The 14,376-nt window shown below is 34.2% G+C and overlaps 1 protein-coding gene across 4 annotated transcripts in view; it reads left to right on the top strand.

The window, feature by feature from the left end:
- Window positions 1-14,376, top strand: part of CTNNA3 (catenin alpha 3) — a 1,783,011-nt gene that overhangs the window by 548,131 nt on the left and 1,220,504 nt on the right. For all 4 annotated transcript variants that reach the window (XM_045040980.1, XM_023240490.2, XM_045040981.1 and 1 more), the window contains one exon: window positions 3,070-3,273. In XM_045040980.1, coding sequence (XP_044896915.1) covers window positions 3,070-3,273 — 204 coding nt within the window. The remainder of the gene's footprint in view (window positions 1-3,069; window positions 3,274-14,376) is intronic.

The raw sequence follows: 14,376 nt of genomic DNA, 5'->3' as shown, positions 1-14,376 counted from the left end.
GAGGAATGGTCTTGTAGAGAGGAACTAGAGTGAACTTAATCCTGTAAGAAGGGATGTTTTCCGATGTGAAATCATAGCCATATAAGTTTGTGTTTCTTCTAGCAATAATTACAGGTAAACACATTTGAAATTTAATCAATTTTACCTATCATTATAAGCTGGAGAGACATGTTTACTGTTTCTAACACATCTTCTAATGGCATTTGATCAAGCAAAGAGCAATTCTGTTGTCCTCAGTGTCTTTTCTTAATGACAATATCACACTGGAAGGACATTTTCAAGAAGGTTTTAATTGATTTAATAATTGTTATAAAACATTGGAATAGGTTGTTTGTATTAAATCAGTGAGCCAGATAGTATCCAAAATCTATAAAGAGCTCACAAAACTCCACACCTGAAAAACAAATAATCCAGTGAAGAAATGGGCAGAAAACATGAATAGACACTTCTCTAAAGAAGACATCCAGATGGCCAACAGGCACATGAAAAGATGCTCCATGTCGCTCCTCATCAGGGAAATACAAATCAAAACCACTCTCAGATACCACCTCATGCCAGTCAGAGTGGCTAAAATGAACAAATTTAGAGACTATAGATGCTGGAGAGAATGTGGAGAAACGGGAACCCTCTTGCACTGTTGGTGGGAATGCAAACTGGTGCAGCCGCTCTGGAAAACAGTGTGGAGGTTCCTCAAAAAATTAAAAATAGATCTACCCTATGACCCAGTAGTAGCACTGCTAGAAATTTACCCAAGGGATACAGGAGTGCTGATGCATAGGGGCACTTGTACCCCAATGTTTATAGCAGCACTTTCAACAATAGCGAAATTATGGAAAGAGCCTAAATGTCCACCAACTGATGAATGGATAAGGAAATTGTGGTTTATATACACAATGGAAAACTACTTGACAGTGAGAAAGAATGAAATATGGCCTTTTGTAGCAATGTGGAAGGAACTGGAGAGTGTTATGCTAAGTGACATAAGTCACACAGAGAAAGACAGATACCATATGTTCTCACTCTTATGTGGATCCTGAGAAACTTAACAGAAGGCCATGGGGGAGGGGAAGGAAAAAATTTAGAGAGGGAGGGAGCCAAAACATAAGAGACTCTTAATAACTGAGAACAAACTGAGGGTTGATGGAGTGTGGGAGGCAGGGGAGGATGGGGGATGGGTATTGAGGAGGGCACCTGTTGGGATGAGCACTGGGTGTTGTATGGAAACCAATTTGACAATAAATTTCATATTAAAAAAATAAAATAGTAAGCCAAAGAAAGACATGGCAAAATTTGCAAATGAAATAAGGAGGTAGATTAAGATGTAAATGAATCCTTGACATATGGCCAAGCCTATGGTGAGGTTATTTCAATTATATGCATGGATAAAGAAAATGTTAAATTTGGTATTTGTAAAATTAATTTCCTTTCAATTTTTTTTCATTTTTTGTCCATCTGAAAGAGAAAAATGGAAAGACTCAGTAACACAATAGAAAAATAGGAATGGAATAGAATCATGAAAGGAAGAATTCTTCTGAATAATTTTAAGACATTTAACCAGTTTTATAAAAGATATGTTGTAGTTGTATTTTATATTATATAATATGTGAACATTATAGAGTGAATTATATACAACAAGTCTACGAGACAGACACAATCTCCAGTTACAAATGAAGGGCATACATGGGGTATCCAAAATGTGAATCATCAAGAAAAGCAATACTGTGCAAACACTGGTGACTACTAATTTTTCTTTCTTTCTAATTGTTTTGAAATGTTTCCTTTTCTGTTATAATTTTCTCTTCCTAGCTTGGCCCTAGCTTTGTAGTTTTAAAAATTTTATCCTACGTTATATCCCAATGATTCATCATAACATAATATAGGACAAGGATCAATGTAAGATTACATACACATAATATGCATACACCTGTGTGTGTGTGTGTGTGTGTGTGTGTGTGTGTGTGTGTGTGTTTGTGTGTTTACATAATGTAAGATTAGACCCTCTGACCATTGGGTGTGTTTGTGTATGTGTGTATGTATACTCACATGTGCATGCACATCTTGAAGATCATTGTATGATTTCATTTTATGTTAAGGGTTCTTCAGAGAGCTTTTATTTGATATTTGTTCTTTCTCCAATTATCACATTATGCTTAAACCTTGGAAAAGATTCCCCTCTATATATTTTAATAAAAGAAACTTTAGAGCCACATACCCTCCATCTTTTCTTCATAGGCTGTAGATTATCTTGGCTTCTATTGCCTGAAGACTTATATCTAATGGAAACATTAAAAATACCATGCCAGGTTCCAGTAGTGGGAAATAGCTGGAAGTTACAATAGATCAAATGGAAGACAGAGTTTTACTTTTAAATTAATAATTAAATTCAGAATTCTCTTTGATATGTTAGTGTTGAGGCTAATTAGAGTATATGATTTACAGTGAGGCATGATGAAAATAATATTGAATATTGAATATTATACAACTTGGATATTAATCTGAACTTCACTGTTTATTTGCCTAATGACCTTGAGTAAGATAGCTTCAGCCTGACTTCTCACAAGTTTAAGTGTGTGGTTACCAGTATCTTTACTGCCCAACTCTTTATAGTGTTGTCAGGATGAGATGATATATGTTAAAATATTATGTAAACAATGAAGTTCAATATTAAGGTGACTACTGTAAATAATAGTTAATATGTGCCATGCACTATATTAAGTCTTGTCATAATTTTTACAATAGTTTTATGAGACAAGCCACATTCATATTCTAGTTTTACAGATCAGAAAGGTGAGGTTCGGAGTGTGAAGGACACATGATTGGGTTCACACTATAGGTCAGTGGGAAAGGCAAGATTTGGATACTGGTCTGTCTGACACTAGACTTGATTTTAATAATTGCACAATTTTTGTCACTCACTTGAATAATAATTGCTACATTGAGTTATGCATGGAAGTAAAATTCTCTTTATTATCACATCTGAATTCTAAATGAGAAAATGAAATAATATTTATTTTTCTTAAAAACAGAATGCCATAGAGTTCTAATCATCCAAATGTGTTCTTCCTTTAGAATTTAATTATCTTGGATCCACTCACAGTGACTGAGGAAGAAATAAGACCATCACTAGAAAAACGTCTTGAAGCCATTATCAGTGGGGCTGCACTGTTGGCTGACTCTTCCTGCACAAGAGATTTCCATCGGGAACGGATTATCGCAGAATGCAATGCCATTCGTCAGGCTCTCCAGGACCTGCTTTCAGAGTACATGAACAATGTAAGTAACTAGTTTTCCACCAACTCCTTACAATGGGTATGTCCTGAGGTTCTTTCTGTGTACAAATGTAATAATTTACAAATGAGTACATGATTTTACATGGTTTGGCTTTCTGAATGGGTTCTACTCACAGAGAACAGCTTTGAAATAGGAATTTCTAGGGATGAGATCCAACGATATATAATTGTTTTATTTGAGGAAGTATTTAAATATTAGTTGAAGAAGAGAGTCAGGATTAGAGAAAAGAAACTGGAGTTGCACATCACTAAAAGGAAGATGAAAAAATGGGAAGGTTGTTCAGGATTACATTGGTGAATAACAAAATTGGAATTTAGATAGTATTAGATAAAGTGAATGCTGCAGGAATCAGGGTTCAGTTTTGAAGGTGTAGAGTGCCTGTAGTTTGTCACTTTGGCTCCTAACCTTTTTCACAAATGATATACTTGTATAATTTTTTGCAGTTTGACCTACCTCTTAGGAATATTATAAATGTTGTCTAAATTTAGACAAATGCAAAAGTATTTGTTTCAAGATCCTTTTGGTTTCATTTCATATATATTCATATGTGATATATTCAGTTCATATGTATTTTTCTACATCCATCTATGGAGTACATATGCCAGTTTTTACACTCAAATTATTGCTGTTTTTAAAATGAACAAGAGGGGCGCCTGGGTGGCGCAGTCGGTTGAGCGTCCGACTTCAGCCAGGTCACGATCTCGCGGTCCGTGTGTTCGAGCCCCGCGTCGGGCTCTGGGCTGATGGCTCAGACCCTGGAGCCTGTTTCCGATTCTGTGTCTCCCTCTCTCTCTGCCCCTCCCCCGTTCATGCTCTGTCTCTCTCTGTCCCAAAAATAAATAAACGTTGAAAAAAAAAATTAAAATGAACAAGAAAGCATTGAAGACATTGTCAACCATATATTGATCATGAAGCCCCCTTAAGTAATAGAGCTAAATAAAATGAAGGATTTATAATATATATATATATATATATAATATATATATAATATTTTGTTCATCTTCTTTATAAATGGAATAGTTCAAGAATTATGAGAGTACATTTTGAAAATTATTAGTTACAAATCATATGACTTTGGGGTATGAAGTTGAAGATTTAGGATTGTTCAGTATAAGTAATTTATGTGAATAATTGAAATGTGCTAAAATTAGTTAATGAGTTTTAAGGCTCCTTCTGCACATTTGATGTATCTTCATATCTTAATATTTGATAACTTTGGCTCCTGACCACAAGTCTCTTGCCTGTCAAGAGATCGAAGTTGTAAAGCAGACTTTGTTAATAAGAACATGTTAGTAATGTCATGTCCTGCTTCTGAAGCTAGAATGTCTTCAATTTTGGCATATAATGTCTCTTTTTTAAATTTCTAGTATTTAAAAAAATTTTATGGAAAATTACGACAAAGCATAAGAAATAGAAAATTATATAAGAAAAGCATGAACCCAGAAAGCATATAATACATTTTTAATTAAATATTTTTTTCTAATGTTTGTTTACTTTTTAGAGAGAGAGAGAGAGAGAGAGCAGGGGAAGAACAGAGAGAGGGAGACATAGAATCTGAAGCCGGCTCCAGGCTCTGAGCTGTCAGTACAGAGCCCGATGCAGGGCTCAAACTCATGGACAGCGAGATCATGACCTGAGCTGAAGTCAGATGGTTAATTGACTGAGCCACTCAGGCATCCCTAGTTAAAGAGTTTTTAAGGGAATTTAGCAATTATAAGAAACTCAAAAGATAGTATTGTGTCGGATTTCCTTCTCCCATGATCTATAAACCATTAAAATTATTCTCATATTTATATACAAATAAAATTGCATATAAGTTTATTTTAATCTATAAAGTATAAAATTATAGATAAATTAACTTTTCAGATATAAAGTTGTTTTATTCTTTTAGATGCAAAAGCAAACAGATACACATGCACAGTCACCCACATACATAGTTGGGGATGGCAACATAATTGTAGAGCTTGATGCAAAATGAAAATGCAAGTACCCTTGTTTAAAATCAGGGAAAAAGCTTTTTATCCCCTCATAGTCTTGATTGACCTGAGAAGGTGATTTTTACTTGCTATTTAATGTTAGGTTCTCTGTTACATAGTACTTGTGAGACCCTCACAGGTGTCTCTAGCCCTGCCCCATGACCATGACCCACTTTGCCTTGTGCTAAGGCCCCCACTGGGAGTGGAGGGTGGCAGTAATTGTTGGGTGGGAGAGCAGGTGGCTAAGGACTTGTGCCCGAAAGGCAGAACTGCTTGTGAGTCTAGGGCATATGCTCTATCACTAATATACACAAATCCCAAGGTAAAATTATTAAACATTTCAAGACTGTGGTAGCAAAGCATTAAAGGCCAAGCATGGGGTTCCTTTCTGAGTATGGGGCCCTGAGTACAGTCACAGGCCCCTGAAACTGGTCCTGTACATCATAAATACATACCACATAAGTGATTTTATGGCTCTCTTCAACTTTGGGTTAAAAACTATTTGAGTTAAAAACTATTTATACCAAAGGTGAAGTGATGAGAGCATTTTGCCCTGGGTAAAATCATTAAGAAGGTGCATTGTCTCTAGATATTTGTAAACAATAATAAAACAAACTGAAAGCTGGTCTGGTTTTTGCTATCACCAAACTCTAGCAATTCTAAATGTTAAGTGATAAAGTGTTTTTCTCAAAATTCTTTTGTTTTTTTAAGTTCTAAACAATACTGTGGTTATAATTGACTTTTAATGATATGTATGAATGATTCAAATTGCACATCTTATGATTATCCTTTAATAACCATGACATTCCTTAGGCATTTAAACAGCAGATTCAAAAGAAACAATGATGACACAATGATTATAAAGAAAAAGAACTAGAAATAGAATCACTTCAATTCTGATATTTATGTTATCACTCAGAATTTTTATTTAAATTTAAAATTATAACAATAAAACAGAATTGCTAGGGGTAATATTTGTATTAAGTAAATGCAAATTTCATGCATGTGAAGTTCATACGTGAAATCCTTTATTGAATTTTAGCACTAACTGAAATTTGTTCTTCTTTTAAAATTTGTCAATTACTTTAAAGTTAAAGAACAAATCATAAAAATAATGATTATTACTGAAAAGTAATTTTGTCATGTAGAGGAGACAGGTGTTTAAATATTTACTTCAGGTATAAAATATGTTAAGTGAGTCACTGAAAAAAAATATATGTATATATATATATATATATATATATATATATATATATATATATATATATATATTTCTTACTGCTCTTTTTCTTAACAAGGGTTTACTCTGATAGTTAGTTTCAAGGCCCATTTCTCAAGAACACATAACCTATTTATTTATTTTACTAATATCCTTCTCTTCGGTATGTTGGTTTTAAGACAAGGTAAGTTCTATGTTAGAAGAATGAAGTGGAAAGGAACTTTTTCATTTATAATATGCAAATAATTAAAATTAGGGGTAAGTACCTTTTAAAAAATCATGTCCAGAAAATTATCTTAATTTTTTTTTAAAGTAGACTTAGAAAATTTTTATTTAATTGATTAGATCATACTACTCTTTATGCTTGATGGAGGCTGTTTTTTTCTTCCTTCCTCCTTCCTCCATGTTTCCTCTTCTCCTCTTCTGGCAAAGGAGAGTAAACACCCCCTGAAATTCATTTCCCTCTTGGCACTTACCATTTTTAGCTCTCATCTCTGTTGGCATTCCTGTGTTTATTTGTGTGCCTTTCCTGGACAGGAGCTCCAAAAGAGTGAGGACTCTCTCCCTGGCCCTTAGCACAGAGACTTTCAGGTAGCAGGTGCTCAGTGATTATCATTTGGTTACAGGTATATTGAATTTAGTACTTGCTTCTTCTCAGTTTTTAAAATTAAAATGGACAATGTGCCTAAAGCAGTTAATTTATATTTATTTAATTTATTAAATAATAACCGTGGAGAAAATATGGGGAGGATTAATGGTAAGAATAGAAACCTGGGAAAGGAAGAAGGGCACAGAGGTGAGAAATCTGTTCTTTGGGTGATCTTAGTATACTTGTATATTCCTTTCTCTTAGGATATAATGTTAAATACTTGTTGAGGAGGGCATTTTTTTTTTCAGGGAATGAAAGACTTATTACGTGTGGGTAATATCTGGCGATCTGCCCTAATGTTGGTGTAGAAGTCAGAGCAGGAGGAGCTAAATTTATGAAGTGGTGGTCTACATGATCAGAAACCCATTTATATGCACAGTATATTAACTTTCTATTGCAGGTAAAACCCACTAATAAAAAAATATGAATTTGTAGTATTATGAAAAAGTACTGCACAAGCAGTGTAATAGTTCCTTTTCATATGAAAGTACAGAATTTTAGGCCTAATGCTAGTATCTGACCTAGCCAATTAATATTTGAATTAAACAGTACGAACCAATCTGGAAAAATTGTGGGGTATATTATCAGAACACGTTTCTAGGTTTATTTTTATTCCAAGTTTATATCAGAAATGACGCTTCTTTATAACTGTTTCATCTGCTTTAACGAAAGGGAATGAACTTTCCTGGTATTAGCTGAACTCATACCTTTCTCAGAATTTGCTTAAAAGATTTTAGATGGCTCTTATACTTAAGTCCTCAACTTTCCAGTTTAAGGAATGTTGTGTCTCATTTGGTAGACCTGGTTTGCTTTTCAGATTAGTTAGGAGTTTTTCTATTGGGCTGTTGATAAAAAAAAATGCTTGGTAATTATTGAGACACAATAAAGATAACCGTAAAAATTTAAAGCAAGATGAACACTCATAATCTGTGCATCTTTTATATGAATGTAACTTCAAGGTTTCAAATTTTGTTAGTCTGTTGGGTACAGAGAAGTTCAGCAGGGGGAAACGAATGTAGCTTATGTTTTCCTAGGCACAATCTGCATAATCAGTATGAATCTAGGTGACTTTACTTTCTTAAACAGATCAGTAAGTCTTGATCATTTGTTTTTTTGACTGAAGCTCTATGTTTAGTAAGTTCAATGTCTTGTCACATTAATAAGAAATTAGTAGGTAATGAAACCACATGGATCTATAACAGGTAAAACAGTTGACCACTTAACACTTTAGTGATTATATATGATTGTTCTAATGTTTTCCATAATATATGGAAATAATTATTTTACATCCATAGGTCAAAAGTCGGACATAAGTTTCACTGGGCCAAAAAAGGAAGTGTTAGAGTGCTCCAATCTTTTCTGGAGAATCCATTTCTTTGCCTTTTCCAGCTTCTAGAGGCCATCCATAGTCCTTGGTTCACAGCCTCTTTGTCTATCTTCACAGCCAGCAATGTCACATTTCCCTGACCCTGTTTCTGTCCTCACATCTACTTCTCTGACCACATCCAGGATATGTTCTCCACTTTTTAGGATTCATGTGATTAGATAGGGCCCACTCAGATTATCCAGGAGAGTCATCCCATCTCATGGCTCTTAACCTTAATTACATTTACCAGGTTCCTTTTGCCATGTAAGATACCATGCTCACAGGTTCTGGGAATTAGGGTGTGAGCATCTTTGGGAAGCCCATGATATACACTAATACCAGTCTTCCTTAGTCTCTTTTGTGGAATCATCATCACTCCTTACATTTTAAATCTGTTGTGGTTAGTATCTCTTACTTTAAGCTTTATGCAGGTAGATCACATATCTATTTTATTTACTATTTTATCTCTAGCCCAAGATATAATACTTGGCATTTAGAAAAAGCTAAATTGTAGTTTTTAATGAAAGAATGAATGAAATTATTGCATATTGTATATTCCCTATAATGGAGAAACTTCTTCTCTGGCATTCAATGAAATGAGTTTTGAGCGTCTACTAGATTTATATGATGAACTGCCTGTTATAAAAGACCTTATTTTGCAAAGTATAGGTCTCTTCTAAAAATCAGTGTGAATATTCAGAAACAAAATTTTCTCATCACAGTCTCTTCATTTGTATGCACATCTAGATATATTCCACAAGATTTTTACTAATTAAAAAATATACTCCAGAGAACATTTAGAATTAGATAAAGTTTAACTTCTGTTTTTTTAAAACTTAGAAGTAAAAAAAAATGTCTATTTTTCTAAGACATTTCTGCTGTCTAAGACATTTCCAATCCTTCAGGATTGGTTAGGTCTAGTCTGTCTTCTCTGATGTACAGCATAATTAAGGAATTCTTCATGTGGATGGGGCACAGTGAGGAGGCTCTGAGAAGAGAAGTTTTTTTTAATGGTGGTCTTTCTATAATTGGTGAAAACAAAGTTGGAGGTGAGTTGTCATCATGATTTAGTTCTAAGAATCATCAGACATGGATATTTCCCCCGGGGTGGATTGAAATCATGTTGATATTGTTAAGTTTGGACATATTACTGGACAGAATCTTCAGGTGATGTAAGGTTGTTGGTGAAGTTAGTACTCAGATTGGTACTTTATTAGAGAGGGTATTAGAGAGGTATTAGGGTATCAGAGAGTTTAGTGAGTGATGGCTAAAGTAAGTCAGGCCTGGCTGTATGCAGGGACTAATTTGCATTTCCAGACCTCTTACTTGCTCAATATTTTCTTCTTTTGGTGTCTTATGTGAAAGTACATTGTTTGTTCTCATTATGTATTTGTTTAGTGACTAAATAATTAAATGGACTGGCTTTTGTTATTCAGAGACCTATCTCATTTGTAAGTCTTGTGTTTAATTTCCCTGTCCTGGGGAATTATAAAGATTTGCTAAGCCAACAAAGAGATGTTAAAGGGTTTTTCTTCCATATTAGTCCTCTACCTCTTCCTTGAAAATCCATTTTAGAAATAATTTCAGCCTTATTTGTCATGATGATAAGGTAAAGCAGTTAGGATGATCTTTATGCAATGATTTTTTGAATACTAGAGACAGGTTAGAATTAAAATTCCAAAGAGGTAAAGACAACCCCAAATCTCTTTTCTTTTCTTTTCTTTTCTTTTCTTTTCTTTTCTTTTCTTTTCTTTTCTTTTCTTTGACATAACTGGCTTTTCTAACACAGAGAAGAAGGCAGAGATGTAGACAAAATGCAAAGATGGAGGAATTTATCCTAAATTAAAGAATAAGGTAAGGCCATGGCCAGAGAACTAAGTGAAGCAGATATAAATAACATGTCTGATGAAGAATTTAAAACAATAATCATAAGGATACTCACTGTGCTTGGGAAAAGAATAGAAGACATCAGCAGTACCCTTAACCTAGATTTAAAGAGTTAAAGAAGAATGAATCAGAGATGAAGAGTACAATAAGCACGATTATAGCACACTTGATGCAATTCAGGCTAGAAAAAGAAGAATGAAAAAAAAAAAAGAATGAATTAATGACCTAGAAGACAAAATAATGGAAAGCAATGAACTTGAACAAAAGGGACAAAGAAAAATTATGCAACACAAGAAAAGACTTAGGAAACTCAGTGACTTCATCAAATGGAATAACATTTGTATTATAGGAGTCTCAAAATAGACAAAGGGGAATAAAAATGTATTTGATGAAATAATAGCTGAAAACTTACTTAATTTGGATAAGGAAACAGACATCCAGATCTAGGAGGCACAGAGAACTCCCATAAAAATAGAAAAAGCAGATGAACATTAAGACATATTGTAATTAAATTTGTAAATATACTGATAAAAAATCTTGAAAGCAGCAAGACAAAAGAAGTCATTAACTTACAAGGGAAAAACCATTAGAGTAGCTGGAGATTTTTCAACAAAACTTGGCAAGCCAGAAGGGAGTAGCATAATATATTCAAAGTGCTGAATGAGAAAAATCTACAGCCAAGAATACTCTATCCAGCAAGGCTGTACTTCAGAATAGAAGGAGAGATAAAGAGTTTCCCAAACAAAAACTAAGGGAGTTCATGACTACTAAATTAGCCCTGCAAGAAATATGAAAAGGACCCTCCAAGTGGAAAGGAGAGACCAAAAATTACAGCATAGAGGCAGGAAATACAAAAGCAGTAAAAATGAATGTTTCTGTAAAAATCAGTCAGGAAATTCACACAAAAAAAGAATATAAAGACTATAATAACATACACCTAAAACATGGGGAGGACTGTAGAAAAGAATTTGTTCAAACTTGAATGACCATCAACTTCATATAGACTGCTATTTACAGAAAAAGTTGTATATATAAGCCTTATGGTAATGATATATCAAAAACCACTAAAACTTGAAAAGAATAAAGAGAAAATAATCCAAATATATACTAAGGAAAATCAGCAAAACATGAAAGAGAAGACACAGAGAAGAGAAGAGAAAGACAAGAAAGGATCAGAGAAAATTTCTAAACAACAGCAAAACAATAAAATGGCAATAAGTACATATCTGTCAGTACTTACTTTGTGTTTTTTTAATTTAAATTAAATTATGTTAATTTTTTTAAGAGAGAAAGAGGGAATGAATGGGGGAGGTGCAAAGGGAGAAGGGTGAGAGAGAATCTTAAGCAGGCCCCACGTGCAACACAGAACATTACAGGGGACTTGATGTTACGACCATGAGATCATGACCTGAGCTGAAATCAAGAGTCAGACACTTAACTGACTGAGCCACCCAGGTGCCCCAATAATTACTTTGAATATAAATGGATTAAATGCTCCAATCAAAAGACATAGACTGTAAGAATGGATAAAAACAAGATGCAGCTATATGCTGCATACAAAAGACTCATTTTAGACCTAAAGACTTCTATAGATTGAAAGTGAGATGTAGAAACTTTTATCATGCAAATGGATATCAAAAGAAAGCCAGGGCAGCAATAATTGTATTGAACAAAATAGACTTTAAAACATAGATTGTAACTAAGAATGGCACTATATAATAATAAAGGGGACAATCCAGCAAGAAGCTATAACAGTTGTAAATGTTTATGCACCCAACATGAGAGCACCCAAATGCACAAAGCAGTTAATAACAAAAATAAAGGAACTAATTTATAATAACACAATAATAGTATGGGACTTTAATACTCCACCTACATCAATGGACAGATCATCTAAACAGAAAACCAACATGGAAATGGTGACTTTGAATAACACACTGGACTGGATGGACTTAACAGATATATTCAGAATATTCCATACTAAAACAGCAGAATACACATTCTTTTCAAGTACACATGGGACATTCTCCAAAATAGATCACATATTATGTCACAAAACAGGCCTCAACAAAACGTTGAAATCATACCATGAACCTTTTCTAACAATACACTATGATGTTAGATGTCAACCAGAAGAAAAAATCTGGAAAGACCACAAACACATGGAGGTTAAACAACATGTCACTAAATAATGAATGGGTCAACCAAGAAATCAAAGAGGAAATAAAAAAAAATACATGGAAACAAGTGAAAATGAAAACACAATGGTCTAAAACCTTTGGGATGCAGCAAAAGCAGTCCTAGGAGGGGAGTGTGTAGAAATACAGAGCTACCTCAAGAAGCAAGAAATGTCTCAAATAAATAACCTAACCTTACACCCTAAAGAGTCTAGAAAAAGAAAAACAAATGAAACCTAAAACCAGCAGAGGGAAGGAAATAATACAAATTACAGCATATATCTATAAATGATATAGAAACTAAAAAACAAAACAAAACAATAGAACATATAATGAAACCAGGAACAGGTTCTTTGAAAAAATCAATAAATTTATAAACCTCTAGCTAGTCTTATCAAAAATATGAAGAACCTAAATAAATAGAATCACAAATGAGAGAGGGAAAATAACTAATACTCAGAAACACAAACAGATTATAAAAAACTATATGCCAACAAATTGGACAACATGGAAGCAATGGATAAATGCTTAGAAACATATAAATTGCCAGAACTGAAACAGGAAGAAATAGAAAACTTGAACAAACCAGTAACCAGCAAAGAAATTGAATCAATATTAAAAAAAACTCCCAACAAACAAAATTTCTATTGTAGAAAAGAACACAGGCAGTAACTTCTTTCACATTGGCTATACCAACTTTTTTCTAGGTATGACTCCTGAGGAAAGGGAAACAAAAGAAAAATAAACCATCATGACTACATCAAAGTAAAAAGCTCCTGTACAGTGAAGGAAACAATCAAAAAAATTAAAAGGCATGATAGAAGATATTTGTGAATGAGATATCCAAAGTGTTAGTATCCAAAATAAATAGAACTTATAAAACTCAACACCTAAACAATGGCAGAAGACATGAATAGACATTTCTCCAAAGAAAATATACAGATAGCCAATGGACACATGAAAAGATGCTCAGCATTAGTGATCATCAGAGAAATACAAATCAAAACTACAATGAGATATTACCTCACAGTGTCAGAGTGGCTAAAATCAACAACAGAAGAAACAATAGGTGTTGACAAGGATGCAGAGAAAGGGGAACCCTCTTGTACCATTGGAGGGAATGCAAACTGGTGCAGCCACTCTGCAAAACAGTAGGGTGTTTCCTCAAAAAGTTAAAACTAGAGCTGCCTTACAATTTAGCAATCACATTACTAGGCATTACCTAAAGAATACAAAAAATACTAATTCAGAGGGACACATGCACACCTATGTTTATAGCAGCATTATGTAGAATAGCCAAGATTTGGAAGCAGCCCAAATGTCCATTGACTGACAAATGGATAAATAAGATACGTATATCAATCAGCCATAAAAAGGAATGAAATTTTGCCATTTGCAACAACATGGATGGACCTAGGGAGTAATATGCTAAACAAATTAAGTCAGTCAGAGAAAGACAAGTACCATATGATTTCACTCATCTGTGGAATTTAAGAAACAAATGAGCAAAGGGTAAAAAAAGAGAGAGGGAGGCAAACTAAGAAAAAGACTCTTAAATATACAGAATAAACTGATGGTTACCTGAAGGGGGAAGGTGGTAGAAGGGCACCTGGGTGCCCTCCTTTATCACTTTCATCTTAAGCGTTAGTTAAGCGTCTGACTGGTTCAGGTCATGAACTCATGCTCTCACGGTGTCTGACTCATGATCTCATGCTCCTGAGTTTGAGCCCTGTGTTGGGCTCAGTGCTGACAGCTCAGAGCCTGGAGCCTGCTTCAGATTCTGTCTCTGTCTCTCTCTGCCCCTCCCCGGC

The sequence above is a fragment of the Felis catus genome, chromosome D2 (genome assembly GCF_018350175.1).
Source record: "Felis catus isolate Fca126 chromosome D2, F.catus_Fca126_mat1.0, whole genome shotgun sequence".
NCBI lineage: Eukaryota > Metazoa > Chordata > Mammalia > Carnivora > Felidae > Felis > Felis catus.
This window is presented reverse-complemented; position numbering and strand designations above follow the sequence as displayed.